This window comes from Phyllostomus hastatus, unplaced genomic scaffold (genome assembly GCF_019186645.2).
Source record: "Phyllostomus hastatus isolate PE091 unplaced genomic scaffold, TTU_PhHast_1.1 phas_scaffold_216, whole genome shotgun sequence".
NCBI lineage: Eukaryota > Metazoa > Chordata > Mammalia > Chiroptera > Phyllostomidae > Phyllostomus > Phyllostomus hastatus.
In genome coordinates, this window is record NW_025334018.1 from 21874946 (window position 1) to 21892359 (window position 17414).

A 17414-nucleotide genomic window follows, 5' to 3' on the forward strand; every position below is an offset into this window, starting at 1 on the left:
GAGAATGTGCAGCTTGGGTTTGAGCGTTGCACCTACAATGTCACCCGGTGTGCTTGAGTGTGATGTTGTGTGTTCCAGAAGAACATGATTATGACTTTGTAATAAAAGGGGGTGTTATTTGTAACGTTTATTGTAAAAGATTGCACGCTCCAATGCTACCCGAGTTCTGAGGGATCATAGTGAGCCTGACGGAGTCGGGGGGTGAGCGATGGGTCTGGAATAAGGCTGGTCCTCCAGCACTCCGGGGGGCGCACCGTCGGGGGCAGCGGCAGCAGGTTACGCCCTGCTCTTCGGTACCTGGTTGAAGGTGTGGAAACAGTGAAACGGTATGTTTCCTTCCTTGCTTAACAGAAGATTTCGTTCCTAAAAGCAGTGTGGTTTGAGGAGCGCCTCCTGCCTGCTCACTCTGATCGGGCGTGGGAGGTCTGTCCAGCATTATCTCAGTTACTCGGGCGTTTGTTTACCCCGGTGGCTCTGTTCCCTAGGTGCCTGAAATGCGCAGACGCCCCGTGTCGGAAGAGCTGCCCCACGAATCTAGACATCAAGTCATTCATCACAAGCATCGCAAACAAGGTACGTTCAGACTTATTTCTGCAAACGAAACCTAATAGTACCCTTTGGTCTTGAGCTCGGTTGGGACACGTGACTGAGGCATGAAGCTTTGTGTGGCCGATTGGGTGAAAGAATTACAAGTGTGGTTTCTACAGGCAGGTGGAGATATGGCCCATTTTATTCATTCGTCTCCCAGACGTGATAAGATTATTGTGAAACTGCATATTATTGTTTATTATCTTAAAGATTAGTTGATGTTGAAATGCCTGATTTTTAAATCTGCACATTCGCCGAATAGACTGATCTAGTTTCAGGTTGCTATGAATGCTTATCCAGAGGAACTTTCATTGATCATCAAAACACATTTCAAATTTGAGAGATATCTTTGTTTCCAAGTGTGCTTTGGTACTGAGTCCGGCACTCCAGCACACATCACAGGGCCGGACCCTCCATTCCACTGGCATTCTGTTAACTCGCTTCAGCTTTGCAGTAATTTAAGGAGACTGATAAGAGTTGTAAACAAGAAGATACCCTCCAAACCCAAAAGAGAAGGAAAGACAGACAGAGAGACAGAAAGAAAAATAAAGAAAGAAAAGGAAAAAGGAGCACAAACAGAACAAAAGGAATTTTGATTTTTAACTTTTTTTTTAAATCAGTGGAAGGCTAGGCCCAGTTTTCACTCACTGAGTGAGTGAGCGGTTGGCTGGTTGAATGGTTGGTTAGTAGCGTCTTGTTTGGGAGGAGAGCGTGGCAAGCTCTGGCCTCGTGTCTCGTCCTTCAACAAGCGAACAAAACCTGGAGGAAGTCTCCCCACAGGGACGTGGAGAAAACCCTTTCCAAAGGCTTAATACTTAGTTCTACAGTGCTACAAAACCCAATGTGCTGCTCAACAACCCGGCAGCTTTTTATGTATAGAGATTATTTCTCGATATGTCAGTAATTTAAAAAAATAGTTTAGGATAAAAAGGATACATGTATATAGCTATAGAATTTCAACAGAATGAAAGGTGGTCATGGAGATAAAGGGTGTGGCATTAACCTATGCGGTCAGATTTATTAGGGTTTGAAATCGAGGTTGAATTTTTAGGTTGACTGCTTCTTGGAAATCCAGGAAAAAATTACTTATCTCTTTACTTTTATTCATAAAAGACAGTATCTGTCTTACAAGGTTTTGCTGTAAATGGAGTAATACATGAAAAATCCCTAATATAGTAATTCTTCAGGAAATATTTTGTTGCTTTTGGAATTATTAATGACCCTATTTGTCATTCAGTATGGCAAATACCATGAAGTGATTGCTGCTTTTATAGGTGTTATTTATTGACCACCTACTATGTGCCCAAAACACCTGCCTTTTACAAGTTCATAAGCTGTGAGCAAGGCAGATACAGTAAAAGAATAGCGATGGAACTGGGATTCAGTGTGGTTAGTGTTGCAACCCAGGAAGAGTGTTTAGTGTGTGAAAAGCCAGACATGCGGGCGAGCACAGGACAGGCTGAGGGGGAACGTGACGAATTCACTGTGTCTAGAACAGAGCGCAGGTTACACATGGGAAAAAAATGATGGGAAAGAGACAAGACCATTGGATTGGGATGAGGTGGTGAAGATCTTTGAATCCTGTGCTCAGTATTTGAGACTTAACCCTATAGATACTAGGAAAGAATCAGCGCTGCCTATTCGCTGTGTAACTCAAAAGCTGGATTCTGGGAGGGGGTCTCATTGATTGGCGTCGGGGGATCCCAAACAGCTACTGTTGTCATAGGAATACGGTCATGTGTGAAAATAAGCGACTTACGTGAAACGTATATATGAAATCCTGTGTCACTGTAACCTCGCGAGGAAGGGAGTGAGATGAAGGGTCCGCAGTGTGAAGTCTGAGTTGCCCCCGGTTACAGCGGACGCAGCACTGCTGCCTTCCAGCGCGAGCACACGCTGGAGCTGCGACCGGTGCTGGCTGGACGCTCCCTCGCCACCCGGCAGGTCAGGAGCCACTCCGCGGCTCTCACTAGCACGTGCCCCTTCATCCAAATAAAAATAACGGACAAAAATGGAATAGTGGCATTCTGTGGACGTTTATGAGATGTCTGAGCAAGGCCAGAATCAGCTCGAAAACAGGAAGACTTTCTGCTCCATTGATGAGTCCGCATTCGCTACCACCTCACGACGCGGTGCGCGCACGGGTGTCGATGTAAACAGGTTGCCACGCGCAGAGAAGCACTTGGAGCTGATTGACTGACGGTGGCAGCTCTGCCGGCCGTGTGAGCCTCTCTTTGTAATCGGTGCTTTGTCGAAGCGTCACTGCAGCAGCCGCACAAGCGCAAAGACTCGGGTTTTCAAAGGCTGCAGCGTGCTAGATGCTCATCAGCGGTGCGCAGCGCGGACTCCGCCCCGGCAGGGGCTCTCTGGGTGGGGAGGGAGATTGAGCGGCCAGCTCAGTGGGCCCACGCCTCTCTGAGCAAAGGCTGTCCCTGATGTGGCATTGTGTCAGTGAGGCCCCTGTGATTGCGGGGCGTGGCAGGCCAGCGCGTCCACTCCCTGTTTCCTGACCCGCGGGGTAGCTGCGGCTCTGGTTCTTCCGCAGGCACGCTGCGTCCTGCCGTGCCCCTCGGCCGTCTCCTCTGCTGTTGCTTCCCTTGCGCAGGCCGAGTGTGTGTGGGCCGCCGTCTCTCTCCACGGGAAGCGCTCCTTCCAGAGCCGCCGGCCTGGGGTCCTGGGCTAAGTTTCTCCATCGCTTTCCTTTGAGGAACACAGCACTTTACGGAAGGGTGCATGAGGTCAACCACGTAAATGCAGCGGGGAAAAATCACTGCTTTGAACGTGTTCCTTTGTTTGCTTCATTTTCAGCAATGGAGATATTTTTGTCTTTTTCGATGTTACGTTAAATTCTACAGTGTTGAGTTTTTGCTGATTTCCAGATTGTATAGACTCCACGTGCTCAGATTCATGTGGCTTTTATATCACGATAAACAAACTCAATAATAGGCGTCAGAGAAAAGCCGACTAAATGACTCAGTGGCGAGGGGAGGGCTCTTTGTCATGGACCCCTGTTGAAGGGAGCCAGCAAAGTTTATTGGTCACTACCACTGACAGCAACGTTTTTATTTAAAAATAGGTGTCTCAGTAGATGTGTCTGTGGGTGCACGCATGCACACACACGCACCCCCCCACACGCACCCCCCCCCACACATGCCATGTGTGTTGCAAAGCAGAGAGCAATCGATCAATAGATTCAGGGCAACCTCCTTTTGGGTTTGCTTTTGAATTTCAGTGGCTGCGTGGTTTATACCTTTATCAAATAAAGCACTGATCCTTTCCAGAATAATTCTGTCAAAGCATAACTCTAATTTTATTACTTCCTTGTTCAAAAAATGTCAGTGGGCCCCCCGTGCCCGGAAACCGAGGTCTGGGTACACAGCCTCTGCAGCCAGCCTGTCGGTCTTTCTCCCCTTTTGTGACAGAGAAGTCAGGCGATGAGAAAAATATCAGGAACTCCACAATGTATCGCCTGGCGTCTTTCAAATGGAAACATTTAAAACGAGGAAGCAGCGATCAGGTTTCCGGTCTGCTCTGGCGCACCAGGCTGGTTCCTCAGTTGTGTTTCTGGACGTGACCTACGAGCACCTCTGGCCGTTCCGAGGCCTGGCGGGAACTTCCCTGCCTGCCCGAGGAAGGGGCCGCACTCGGCAGAACACACCGTTACCCCTCCGTCTCCGTGGGTCATTCATGCACATTCTTTCACGGACCCCCTCCCCACCCCAGGACAGGGACCACGGTGGGGACTGACTGTGGGAGCTGGGGCGGGCTGGGCGGAGGAGGGCAGAGGGGAATATTGGGGCAACTGTAGTGGAATGACAATTATGAAAAGTAAGACCTCTGTCTCTGTTACTCTCCTAGAGAATATAAACAAGCCGTTATTCTGCAGGGTTGCACATGCCACTGCGTTTAAGTAAATACTTCTGAACTCGTGCGTCAACTCTCTTTACAGTTGAGAGGCCAGTTTTTGCATAATGTGAAAACACGGATTTCTCCTAGGACTGAGTGCATTTGAAATTCTGCAGCTGCTGTACATTATGGGTCTGTGTCAGCGGGGATTTTAATTTGGGTGAATCTTGTGGCGCAAAGGCAAAGGTACCATAATTCTAATTAGCTTCTCCCTGTCTCATAAGATAATGTTTTCTGTATATTAATTCTGTCCTTTAAAACTTGATGAGATAGGGTTGTTTATGCTTTATTGGTCAACACTGGATTAGTTTTATTTATATTTTTGCCAATTTTATTCATTCTTTTCTTTTTCTTTTTTTTTTCTACAATAGATTTTCCATGGGAGAGCAGTTTACTTTTTCTTGAAATAAATACTTAAAATTCTTCATTCAGTAAGAGTATATGGTTCACATACTATCTTAGTTTTTGTTTCTGGCGCTCTTTTTATGGTTTTTCACGTTTGAAAAATATTTCCACTATGTATAAAATTCAGGGATGGCTGTTGTTATCTTCAGCTCACAGAAAAGTGTATCTGTTGTGTTTGTCGTGACCTCACGCCACTGGAAAAATCAGCATAAGCCCAGTTTTTGTCCATCTGAGGGCGGCAGGTCTTTGGGGGAGGGGGTGTTGTTTAAAAGACCTTCTTATCGAAGTCTTTTTGTTCATCCTGCTTGGTTTTCACCGTAAACCTCCCATCTGCGGATCGATGCCTTCCGTCGCGCTAGGGGGTTTCTCATGCTCTCCCCTTGCTTTCTGGAAGTCCTGTTGAATATATGTTAAACCTTCTTACTGCATTGGCCTCAGCTTGAGACTTACCTTTCAAACGCTCATCTCTTTGTCTTGGGGGCCCGCGTTCTACATCCTTTCCTTTGATTCTGTGTTCAGGTTTCTCAACCTGTCGAACATGTTGTTAGAATGGTCCACTGAGTTTTGAGCTACAGTTTTATCTTAAAAAAAAAAAAAACCCTGCTAGGAATAGCTGTTTGTTGTTTTTCAATCCCATCTGTCATTTGTTTTTGTACTCGGAGAGTTCTCCCCTCCGGAGCTCCTGGGAGTGTGGTTATACCGCCTGCAGGAGGCCCGCTGGCCCCGCCCACAGCGCTTTGTTTCCCTGTGTGTTTGTTTGTTTTTTTAACCTCTGAGACTACTCGGGGTCTTCGAAGCTTTAGGTGTTGAAATGTTGCAAGGACTGAGATCAATGCACATGTCTTCTAGGGACTCCTTTCCGCTGTGTTGTCAGAGGATGTGAACCTGGAGGCTGCGTTCCCCTGGGGGGAGGGGCTTTGCTGGGACCCCGCCCATTTCTCAGGTGCTGCTCATCACCTTCCGTCCCCGGGCAGGGCACGGTGCCTTCTTAAAACTGTCGTGCCTGCAGTTTTAACTTTCAAAGTTGTAAAAGTCATAGCATTTCTCAATACATGTAGAAAAGTACGATCAATATTTAAGATCTAATAGATATTCTCGGGCAATTGAAACCCAGTTTTTAATTCATAAACACTGGAATTAGGGAGGTACATGGAAGAAACTTTTGAAAACTAAGACAAAAAGATTTGCCACGTCAGATATTGACATTCACTTATGTAAAGATACTATACTCAAAACAACGTCGTGTTGGTATAACATGAAAGTTTGTAAAGACAACCAAGTAAATATGAGGGCATAATATGTAAAGAAGAGGTATTTCAGTTCCTTGGGAAATGATGGGTTCCTTGAGGTGTGGTTATGGTATGGCTTTCACCTTACCTGCATCACACCACCTAGCAAATTTTATGTGGAATACACTTTTGTGTATAAAAAGAAGCAGACTCAAGGATAACGTCGAAGCTACAAACTGTGTGAGAGCCAATTTTACTATGCATATTTTAAAATGTGTTTTCAAAGGACAGCTAACCAATCTTAAAACCAAGCGAAAACATTTTTTAGGCTTGTGTTAGGCTAAGAGGTAGCTCCTGTATTCATCAAAGAGTTCCTGGAAATTTAAAGGAGATTAATACACACGCCCAGGAGATGCCCTGGCAAAGGTTGTAACCATTATGGAAGAGGGAATACAAGTGACTGATCATCGCACTAGAGAAGTCCTCCCTCCGTGTTATCCAGGAATATGGGGATCAGAGGATGGAACCCCAGTTTCCGCTTGCCTGGTCGTGGAAGTTAGGAAGTTCAGTCACTGATGCTGTTCAGTAGGAAGACACAGGGAGTCTCCTACCATGGAAATATGTTGAGTATCACAAATACTTACATCCCGTTGTTCCAGTGATGCTGTATTGTCTGTGCTCCCCAGAGAAATAAAAGTGCCACCGCACACTGGTGTGGGAGCAACACCAGACATCACAACACTTTCAGGGGTGCTTGAAATGGCAGAAAACTCGACACAACCGTGATGCCCATCAGTTAAAAAATTGCTAACTGTTATACTAAATATTTTAGAATATTATGAGTTTGTGTTTTAAAGATGCATTCATTATTTTATTTCTTGATCTAGAAGTGTGTGCCTATTAAGTGAAAAAGTGTAAGTTGCATATTAATATGAATAGCACGACACTGTCTTTAGAAAAGACTCCAGTTTATTTATATGTGTAAGCTAAACATAGAATAGAAGGATTTAATTTAAATTTCATTTCCTTCACTGATTGAGGTTGAGGGAGAAGTCGCTAACATGCTTCTTATAAATATCCACATTATTTTACTTCTATAATGAGCATGTATACTTTTAATAAAAATAATAAATGAAAAGGTAACAGTAAATGAAAGCCAAAAGGTCCCAAAGTGGCAGGTGGCAAGTCCTGTTCTAACTTTTCACTTTGGTGTAGAGTAATAGAAAGATTCAGATTTGTTCCCCACGTGACGAATAGTTCCACATCTGTCTGCAAATAATGCAGTTTCCCAGGACTTGCTATTCTGAAACACTGCGTTTATCCTGTATTTAATTCCGTATGTGTTTCGGTTTGTTTCCAAACCATCCACTCGCCCTGTTGCTCTGACAGAACCACGGCAGGTTTGTGACTGTGCTGCGTGATATCCCTTATCATTGAGCAAGGGCTTTTCCCTGATGCTGTCTTTATTTTTCAGAACACCCTAACTTTTTGCTACACGTAAAAGTAATTCCGCAAGCCGAAGAACAAGTTCTACAAAATAATTATTGAGCATTGTGTTCAGACTGTAATAAAATATTGATTTACAATTACTAATTCGAGTGTACGCTCATCTTGCCTCATTCATCAGTTGATAGGACAGTAACTGAATTTTCCGGAATTCAACCTTTAATTTTAATAGACACCTCCCCAGTGTTGAATCCGGCGAGTTGCAGGAGACCGAATTTACTTGTGTCACAGACAAAGGGCTGGAGTATCACTTCCAAAACACCCCATCTCCTGTGATGGGCTGTGCTGGAGAAGACAGATGAGTGTTACGCTGTCTGTTGAATCATTAATGCTCATGCAAAATCTAGCTTGTTTCTGTTTTGTAACATGTGCCTGTGGGCCTTTAAAAGGTTACATTTTTACTTTCAATCCCAGCCAGTGCACTGTGCAGTGGTGACTGCTGTGCTTCCCATTCGCTCCAAGGAATGAACATTTAGTTCTGCAGAACCTTCTAGAACTCAAAGCAGTGTTCATCAGCTCATTATGAAATTTAGGCAATGTAAGAACTGAAACGTGATGCCAGGCTAGCTAGAGGAGAAAGGGTTTTCACTGTGTGTCTTCAGCCGGTTTTCTGTGAAACAAGTAACACCGCACTGTTTGTGGTTGCGTGTCTGTGCGGGCGCACTTAAGTAGGTGACTTTGTAGATATTTTTAAAATTTTAAACTACTTTTAGCACACAACAATGGTATGTAGTCCAATTATATATAAATATATACAAATATGTTTACTTATAAATTAAACTGGAATCAGTGTTTTTCTTTAGTACAATCAGGATGAAGAATAATCTATATAAACACATAAAATACTAGTTAGAATATATTAATATTAATAAGTAAATGCGGATGCAGCAGGAGCTAGACAAATGAAATTTCTGTCTAACTGGCCATCTCATTGTGGAAAACAGACATTGGAAACCCAGAAAGGCTGAGTGGTTTGTCAGAGCCACACAGCCATGTGGCGATGAGACCGAATGTTCTAGAAGTCTTGCCTGGTATGCTGCTTTTTGTCTGCATCACACTGCACTGTCTGTATGAGTAAAGTATCGATGTGGCAAGTTGTCAGGTATGAAGCACTAAAGAAGTAACACATTTGCTGTCATGAAGAGTCTTCTAGGTACTCTTCACATCCTGCGGGGTGGATAAAATGAGTAACTAACTACGTCATAAACAAACTGCAACTCTGTTTCTGAAAATGACTCTGATGGATTGAAGAATGTTAAGTAACTTCTTATCATCCAAACTCATCATAATTTTGGAAGTAGTACCGGGTTTAAGCTGCTGTGTGTGGGACAGAGACCTTTCTGCTACCCCCCTGCATGCCCACCATGCAAAGACGGCAGCTGGCTGCCGGCCCCCAGCTGGGCCGCGGTGACGCGCTGGGGCGGGCAGGACCTCACTCATTTCTGTCGGCGAGGGGCACGGCGTGACAAAGCCGTCTGACATTACTTATTTCATTTTTGAGTGAAAGAAAATAGGACTGTCACAGTCCGGCTCTAATGGCATAAATGCTGCAGTTCTGCCCTTATTACATAATTATCTTATAGGCATGGCATTCAACAGCAGTCACTGAGCTTCTTCCGAATTGTGTTTGGGGTAAGATGATGTGGGGTGAGATTATTTTGAGCTCCTTCTCACCTGCAATACACGATTTTGCTATTCCATGTATGTGTTGTTGGGAATAGGAATTTAGTTTTAAAACCTGACTTAACAATTTTACTTGAGTATTTTTGCCTATTTAAATGACACATGCATTTTTAAAAACAAAGACACAACGAGAAAAACCTCCGCTGTTTTTCTCTGTGTTTTTGAACCTTAGTAACCAGCATATTTCAAATTAAACCAGATACGGAGCAATTCTCAATTATTTCCCAGGTAACCAGCGACCTGCGTGATGTTGCTCTGTTTTCAGGACTGCATCTTTCGGGAGAGGGAGAAGTGTGAGCTTAATAATACACACAGACACTAAGTTTCTGCTTCAAAATCCTAGACACCACATGCCCGTTTAGTATGTGCGTATTTCTGTCCAGGTAAAAAAATAATAGTTAAGCCATAATTCTGGTTACCTGTTATAAAGATGTATAACATCGTTGAATTGTAAGGAACAGTCATCTCAGTGACAAATAACATTTATGATATAAAATGAGAGATACGAGATTCTTTTCTTGCTGTCTGTCCTATTCTACTAACTAACACGATTGTCCTTTCACAAACATTAAAATCTAAACATGTAGCATTAACGTTTTTGGAAAAGTCTTTTTAGGAGGAAAAGCCTAGGGGATGGCTTGAGGACTCAAATTTATCAAATCTGCCTTATGCGGCATAAGGTACCGGGCATCTTATCCCTGTCAAGTTTTTGAAAAAAGAAAAAAAAATACTGCATATAAATATGACCAAGAAGGACTGTCGAACTGCGTTTCCCAAGCCGTGAAACTGGGTTAAGAGCCGTCACGTCTCCATCCAGCCATGGGGCGTGAGCCGGATTCGAACCTGGGCGCGGCTCGGCTGGGGAACCCATGAGCCCGCACACGTGTGCTTTAGTTCGGCACCCCAGGGCCGGGCACAGTTTTGGTTTTCCACAAGAATGGCTGTTTCCTGGCACGCTGAGTCTCAAGCGCATTCATAGCTCTGAAAGTCTCCTCGTACAACTTCTCTAACGTTTAGTGGGTCTGACATATGGAGGCGAGTTTTCAGAAGAAAGGCAGCCCAACAACCTATTGTTCTGCTCCCGTTGGTCCCCACGAGAAGCTGAGGGCTGTGGCGGCGGGACTGTTGGTGTGTTCTGTGGGTGGTGTTCCCCCCGTTCCCGGGACAGAGCAGGGCGCCGGGTCGGCCGTCACTTGGGGTGCTGACGCCAGCGTGTGTCTGTGCTGTCCCTGGGCGCGCCCGGGGACCCTGGCTGTGCGGCGAGCGCCCCTCCGCCCTCCCCCCATTAGGCAGCTCAACACAGAACGACAGACAAGTGATGTTAATTCACCCTTCTCACATGTGCCAACTGACTGAAATTTACCCAAGTACTTTTTTTTTGAAATGCAACAGATTGGAGTTTATCTTGGAAGGGTACTTCCATCTGTGAGAACTGTCACCGGGAGAGAGAGGAGCACTTTAAAATAAACCCAGCAGCTGTGTTGATGGAGTTCTGGCAGGGGCGGGGGGCCGAGGAGGCAGGCCTCTGTGTTCAGCGAGTCGGACCGTACGGGGGAAGTGGGGGGGGGGGGTGGGGGGAGGAGCCGGCTCTCGAGTGTGCCCTGCGTTTCGTTGCTAATGACTTTGCACACCATTAAGTGATAGCGGGGTAACACCAACGCACTTTCAAGCTGTAAGTTTCAAATGAAAGGCAAAGAATAAACGTCCACGTTATCTTAAAATAACTTGCATAAACGGCACGTGTTGCACCTTAGAACGTGCTCTGAGAACCCCCGGGGGTAGCAGAAAACCCGGCAGCTGCAGGGGCTCAGTGAGCTGACGGGCCCAGCAACGTGCGACACCAACGCCCGTCTTTTGCGTCGACGGGCAGACAGACAGCAGACGTGTCCTGCAGTATTGTTTATTTTCTTGGCTTCTAGATTTTTGTTTGAAGGAGGGACAAAAGTGCACATGCTTTGTACATAAAATCAGTGTTTGCACAGATCTGGAATTTATTTTTCACGCCTCCTAACAGAGCCCTATACACTTTATTTTTATCCAGTCGCAGTCCAAGACTGAAGTGCTTGTGCCTGAGTGAATAACACGGAGACACCAGTTGAAGTGGCCGTGAGCTCTCTAGGAGACTGCTGGGGTGTCTTGAAAGCACCCTTCTAAATTTAAATGGTACAGACTTTCCTTTTCGAAGGCTTGAGCGCTCACAGAAGAGGAGTCAGACCTCTTGTTCGGAGGGAGGACTTGAGAAACCATCCCACTCACTGTGAGACAAAAAAAACCACATTGATCTTGGAGCCCTCGCCGGGCCGAGTGGAGGAGGTGATCCCTTTCCCACGCGCTTCCTTGGCTCCGAGTGCCGGGTCCTTGCGCGGTGGAGTTCTGTAGGTGCCACTTCTCCAGACGCGTCCGGCGAGAAGCGGGCCGGACGGCGACTTCCCAACCGCCCCTCGGTGCGGGCTCAGCCCGTTGGTGAAACCGCGTCTACACGCATGACGGTGCTCTCCTTCTTTGCTGTCACGGTGTCGCCTTTCCATTCCCTGCCCGTGCACCCCCTTTCTGCGATGTCCACGTCACCCGTGTGGTCATCTCCCCAGCCAGCCCCTCAGGTCCGGCCCCCCGCTGTTCAGAAGGGCCGGCCCTCAACCCCCGGGCTGGTCGCCAGCTTTCTCTCTAAGGAGACGCAAGCGCTTTCCAAAACTTGTGTCTTCCAGTCTTTGTTTCCAAAGTGGCCGTGGGGGGGTGAACCCTTGTAGCCAGACCGCCAGGTTACTGGGGCAGGGTGGCTTCTGAGCGCTCCGGAATGTGCACACGCCTGTCGTCCCTCTCCTCCCCGAGTCCTGCCACCCAGAGTCGCTTTCGAGGCCGCTGTTGAGAGCCGATTCCAAACGTCAGCCCGAAGTGACGTCTTCCTCCGACACCCAAGCGTCCTGACCTCAGGGAGCACAGATCGCAGTTTCTGAAAAATCGCCGCGGTGCTTTTCATTCACGAAACACTCGGTGATTCTTGCAAATTTTAAAAAAAAATTTCACAGCTGCCTACAGTCTTATTTTGGTGTAAGGGTCAGGCGTGGGGTTGAGACTGTCGGAGAATTACGAAACAGTTTCATTGTCACTGACATGCTGCCCACGGTACTTTGACAGATCGTGAGCCATAAATGTGATTTTAAATGTTTCATTTGTTATACTTAAAAAAAATACGCCGTCTTCTCTTCTGTGTCGTCATTCTATGAGCAATCGCAAACTCACGTCGGGGCCGATCAGCAGTGGATGATGCCCTTGGGGAGAGATTCCCGGGCGTTCCACTCGTCACATGCTTTCTGCGCCCTGTCCCAGGGGCCCTGCAGAGCGGGCTGCTGTGGGAGCCTTCTCTGTGGTGGCGTTTGTACAGGAGCACTTCTCATGCTGCGGTAGGAGCTTGGAGTCAGTGAGGCAGGCAGGCAGTACACAGTGTTAACCATCATGTCAGAGGTTCCTGAGACGTCAGGTGAGAAGAGGAAAACATCCTGACAGTGAACCTGAGACCTCCTCCCCAAGTGGCTGACCGCTTACTCGTGGGTGCTCAGTGGGAGGACCACTGGGACTGAGCAGGAGCTCAGGATGTCGGCTGAGGAGCAGACCCATTCATTTTAAGTTAGTTTTTGTTTATCGTGGCTGTTCTTAAGTAAAGCTGTCCACAATCAGAAACCAAGGCCAAGCAAATGTTCGTATAATTTACTAGTATCATACTAAATGTTTTTTAAAAAATGAATGCAAGGTGACACCGAAGTATTAGTTAGGTTCTCTAGGAAAAAATCACCAGTGGATCTCTCTGCTATTTAATATGAATTAAATAAAGATTTGCACACGGCAGAGATGCAGTTTATTTCTGCTCAGTAGAAAGACACTTCTGGAACTTATTTTGGAAGTATTTGTGAAGGACTGCCGTAGACTGTTATTTCAGTATTCTTCAGAAGCCCCAGTGTAAGCCACCTCAGCCTCACTTGCCCTTCGAGTCAGTTGTGTTATTTCAGTAATTCTTTATTTACTGATGCGTCAGATAGAACCATCGGCACACGCTCCTTTCACATGTGTCAGAGCGTTTCATGTTAACTTTTGAACATTGCACGATGACAGCCTAGTGCTTTATTGCGGGCCCCCGTTGGTGACATTGATGAAGCTCCGACAAAGGCAGTGGAAAATGTGTCCAGATTTGTGGGAACAGTCAGCTCTCAACCTCTTGAAGTACGTGGCAAAGACGCGAAACTCACAACAACGTGCCGTGATGCTGAGTTGGAAAGGTCAGCGCCAAGGGCACTACAACGGTGCTCCGTAATCCGTGGAGTGATCGTCAGGGTGCCGCAGCGTTAGTGCGCACCCCGGCCTCCCGGGCTCAGAGGCCCGGCTTCGAGTCCCAGCTCTGCGAGTCATCTGCCACACGGCCCTGCGGCAGACTGCACTTAACCTTCCTCCCTGGGCACCTTATGGACGAGTTTCACGGCACGCTCTTCCTGTGTGCTCAGAAGATACGTACCGCAGAACCGTTTGTGTGTGCCAGACAGGACTGCTGGTTGCCAAGGAGACAAATGCAGTTAGACCATCGTGAATGCTGTTGGAGCCATGCATTAAAATCTATTTTTAAATGTGTTATTCAGTTACAGAATGTCAGTGCGATTCTTTTAAAATAGATCGCAGTATTCGGGCTATGTGTTTAATTGTTTCATCTATTTTGTTTGCCTTTTCTTTGCCTGCGTTTCCATCAAGATTATTTGAAAGTATTTTTCTGCTTGCTTCAATTTCTGGATCACCTGGGGGCCTGTCTCATTTACTTATTTTTTTTTCTGTAATTAGGAGTCATTTAATTCTGTCTTTTCTTGTGCCTAAAAATTTTTGATTGAGTGCTGGGCAGCTAAGGAATAACTAAAGAAAGGCCTGGCAAAGTGCCGGGAAGGTACCGGAATCGATAAATAGTGAAGCTTCTTGTCACCAGCAGCCTGTGGGCTCTAATAATCAGTATATGTGGTTGGATTGTCCACAGAAGCCATGTGTGTGTTTGCAAAGACCTTGCATGAAGTACTTGAAACAAAGCCGAAGGTAAAATAAGTGCATTTGTTTCATATTCTCAAGGACCTTCTACCACTATCGCTTTTTAAAAACATATTTCAGAGCGGTTTCGTGTTTACAGAAGCACTGTGAAACCAGCACAGAGAATCCCTACATATTCCTGCACGTGGTTCCGCCATTATTAACATCGACTTGATAGCACATTTGTTACAGTTACCGGAACATTGTTTATGTATCTTCAGATTCCCTTGGTTTGTACTGAATCCCCATTTTCTGACCTAGGAATCTTTCCAGAATAACACACTACATTTGGTTCTCCTGTCTCCTTAGGGTCCTCTTGACTGATGCATTTTCTCAAATTATCGTTATTCTTGATGTTCTTGACAGTTTGGAGGGTTACTGGTCAGGCCCGCATTTTACTTTGGATTAAAGGAAGAGCAGCCCCCAAAGGGCCAACTTATTATTAATTCTTGGGCAAATGACGGTGTTTGCACATCGTGGACAAGTGGGTCTCCGAAGACTCGGTGTCACGTGAGCGGACTGTGAGCGGGTCTGAACGCGGCAGGTGTGTGGAGGGGAGGGGTGTGGGGTGCCCCGCCATGGCCCGGTCCCGCAGCTCCGGGGCGAGGGGCGTGGTCTGCACCTCTGCTCAATAGCCCACTCTTGACCTTCCACCCAGTCGCCTAACCGAAAACATCCAGGTCATACTTTGAGCGTGTAAGGTATATTGTCACATAATAAAAATTTTTATTTTTATTTTGGCAGAACTACTATGGAGCTGCCAAGATGATCTTTTCCGACAACCCGCTGGGTCTGACCTGCGGGATGGTGTGCCCCACCTCCGATCTCTGCGTGGGCGGCTGCAACCTGTACGCCACCGAAGAGGGGCCCATCAATATCGGCGGGCTGCAGCAGTTTGCTACTGAGGTAAGACGGACACGTCGTTTTTCCGCCTCCCGGCACGAAAACGTTCAAGTGACTGGAATCCTTGCTCCTCTGTCGGCGTCCAGCACGGTTAGTGTGAGACGCCCCTAACGTGTAGGAGGTACGCATTCTGTGCCATAAACAGTATTTTTTATTCCCCGACTTGACTGCAAATAATGAAACTTTGTAAAACCGCATGTCAAACTAATTACAATCCCAGGAGGTTATTAAAACACTTTGACGGGAAGTTACATAAATTAGAGGATCTGAAAATAGAATTTATTCATCAACCCTGCACTGGAGTGTCTCGGAGTAGACCCCATTATGAAAGGGCAGTCTCGCTTAACTGATTCTCTCCCCCGGAACTCGCTTTAATCTTCACAGCTTGAAACAACACATCAGTATGGTTCTGTGATGTTCTGTGAGTGATGGAGGTTAGGATCCATTCGAACACCCTGAAACTGAACAATACTCATTACCATTACCTGTTTGTAAACTTACACGTAGGAAGTATGCACGCTCTCTGGATACTGATGTATAACGGAATAAAATGGAAGCATTTTCCCTGTTTGTTTGATGAGTTGGGGCCGAGGCCTTCTCTCTCGCGAGCCCTTTGTAAATGGCTGGGCTCTCTGGGGTCTCCGTGGGGAGCCCCCCACCAGGTCAGTTCCCATGTGTCATGCTTTGAGGGGCATGGTAAGATGTTATAACCCTTGGGGCCCAGTTCGCTGGAAGGCCAATTAAATGCCTGTCAGCCCTAGATTTTTAGTTAATAACTCCCCTGTCTGGGTTTGTCACCTTAAACACGACGCGTTCTTTCCACGTAGGACCCTGCCCGCAATATCCCTCGCGCTTCGGCCGCACTTGGCTTTTCGTAATAAATCAGGGTTATCCCCTCCCTGCGTCCTGACAGGTTAATTCTGAGGAAGGGCTCCTGGGAATGAGAAAATTGAAACAATTTGAGGGTGCAAGTTGTTGCAATAAATTCTAGGATTTAATTTCTTTTCTCACCAAATTCAAAATCACATTAGGCTTACCTGGCCTGGGCAAGGTATGATCTTTACAACCTGTGAAAATCCTGAGTTGATGGAGACGATTCACTTGGCTTCTCCCCACATCTGTCTTGGGGGACCCGCGGTCTCTCCATTAAGCCACGGCCAGCTCGCCAGGGTGCCGTCAGTGAAAGGTCACACAGTATGTACATGAACTGACATTGCGTTTCAAAACAAGGTGCGTGGAAATAATGTCAGTTTCTCAGTGACCTGGGGCAGAGAGAGAGACAGACAGACAGACAGACAGACAGACAAAGACAGACAGCATTCCTCTGAGAACCCTCCCTGTGTTTTAGCGATGTCCCGCCTTCCAGAGCGAAGGTCTGTTTATTTAAGACAGGGTGGATTAGGGTGGCACTGAAGGCACCGTAAGTCGGCCGTGGCATTTAGCGTGAGAACGTATTTTCCCATTTCATTCCAATTATACTTTGTCTCAATGTGGCTTTAAATAGGTCCACCGCATCATAAATAAAACTCTCCCAGGGAAATTATGTAGAACAGCTGTCCATCCATCCTTTCAAGTTTGCCACTCAGGGCAAGTTGTTCTAGAAAGCTCCGTCTTCCTAAGTCAAGGGGTGGTACACTTAAATTTGCCGGACTGTCAAAACTGGTGTGATGATAAGCAAGACACGAGCGTGTGCTGGCTTACTGCCAGCGAAAAGAAGTATAACGCACAAAATACTGTCCTTCTTTCAGACTGTTCAACTGTTGATACGAGTACTTAAGTCAGAGCAGAACATGATGCAAATAGTTTTCTGTTTTGGTTGTTTGATAACACAGTGATTGATTTTTGACCTTTAAAGAAATAGAAATCTATTTTTCAACCAAATTAAATAAAGGTTAGGGAAGCAGACTGCGGTAGCATGATATTTTTCAAAATTGCTTTTCCTATAACTTACCAGTGATTTTTAAAATACCAGCCCTGTAGCCTGCCATTTTTGGTTCTGTCCCTCCCTTCCATGCTTCCATTTGCACATGGGCGTGTGATTCGGAGCGACCACGACAGAGAGAGATAAAATCATGGCAAGGACAGCCGGCAGCAGGGTTGGGAGACCGGCTGCCTCCTTGTCCTGTGTGTCACTTTTGT

General features: G+C 46.3%; 1 protein-coding gene across 3 annotated transcripts in view; it reads left to right on the forward strand.

Moving 5' to 3' along the window:
* DPYD (dihydropyrimidine dehydrogenase) overlaps positions 1-17414 on the forward strand; it is a 461487-nt gene that overhangs the window by 132123 nt on the left and 311950 nt on the right. For 2 of the 3 annotated variants that reach the window (XM_045816671.1, XM_045816672.1), the window contains 2 exons: positions 486-573; positions 15117-15278. In XM_045816671.1, coding sequence (XP_045672627.1) covers positions 486-573; positions 15117-15278 — 250 coding nt within the window. The remainder of the gene's footprint in view (positions 1-485; positions 574-15116; positions 15279-17414) is intronic. The other variant, XM_045816673.1, reaches the window with a different exon arrangement.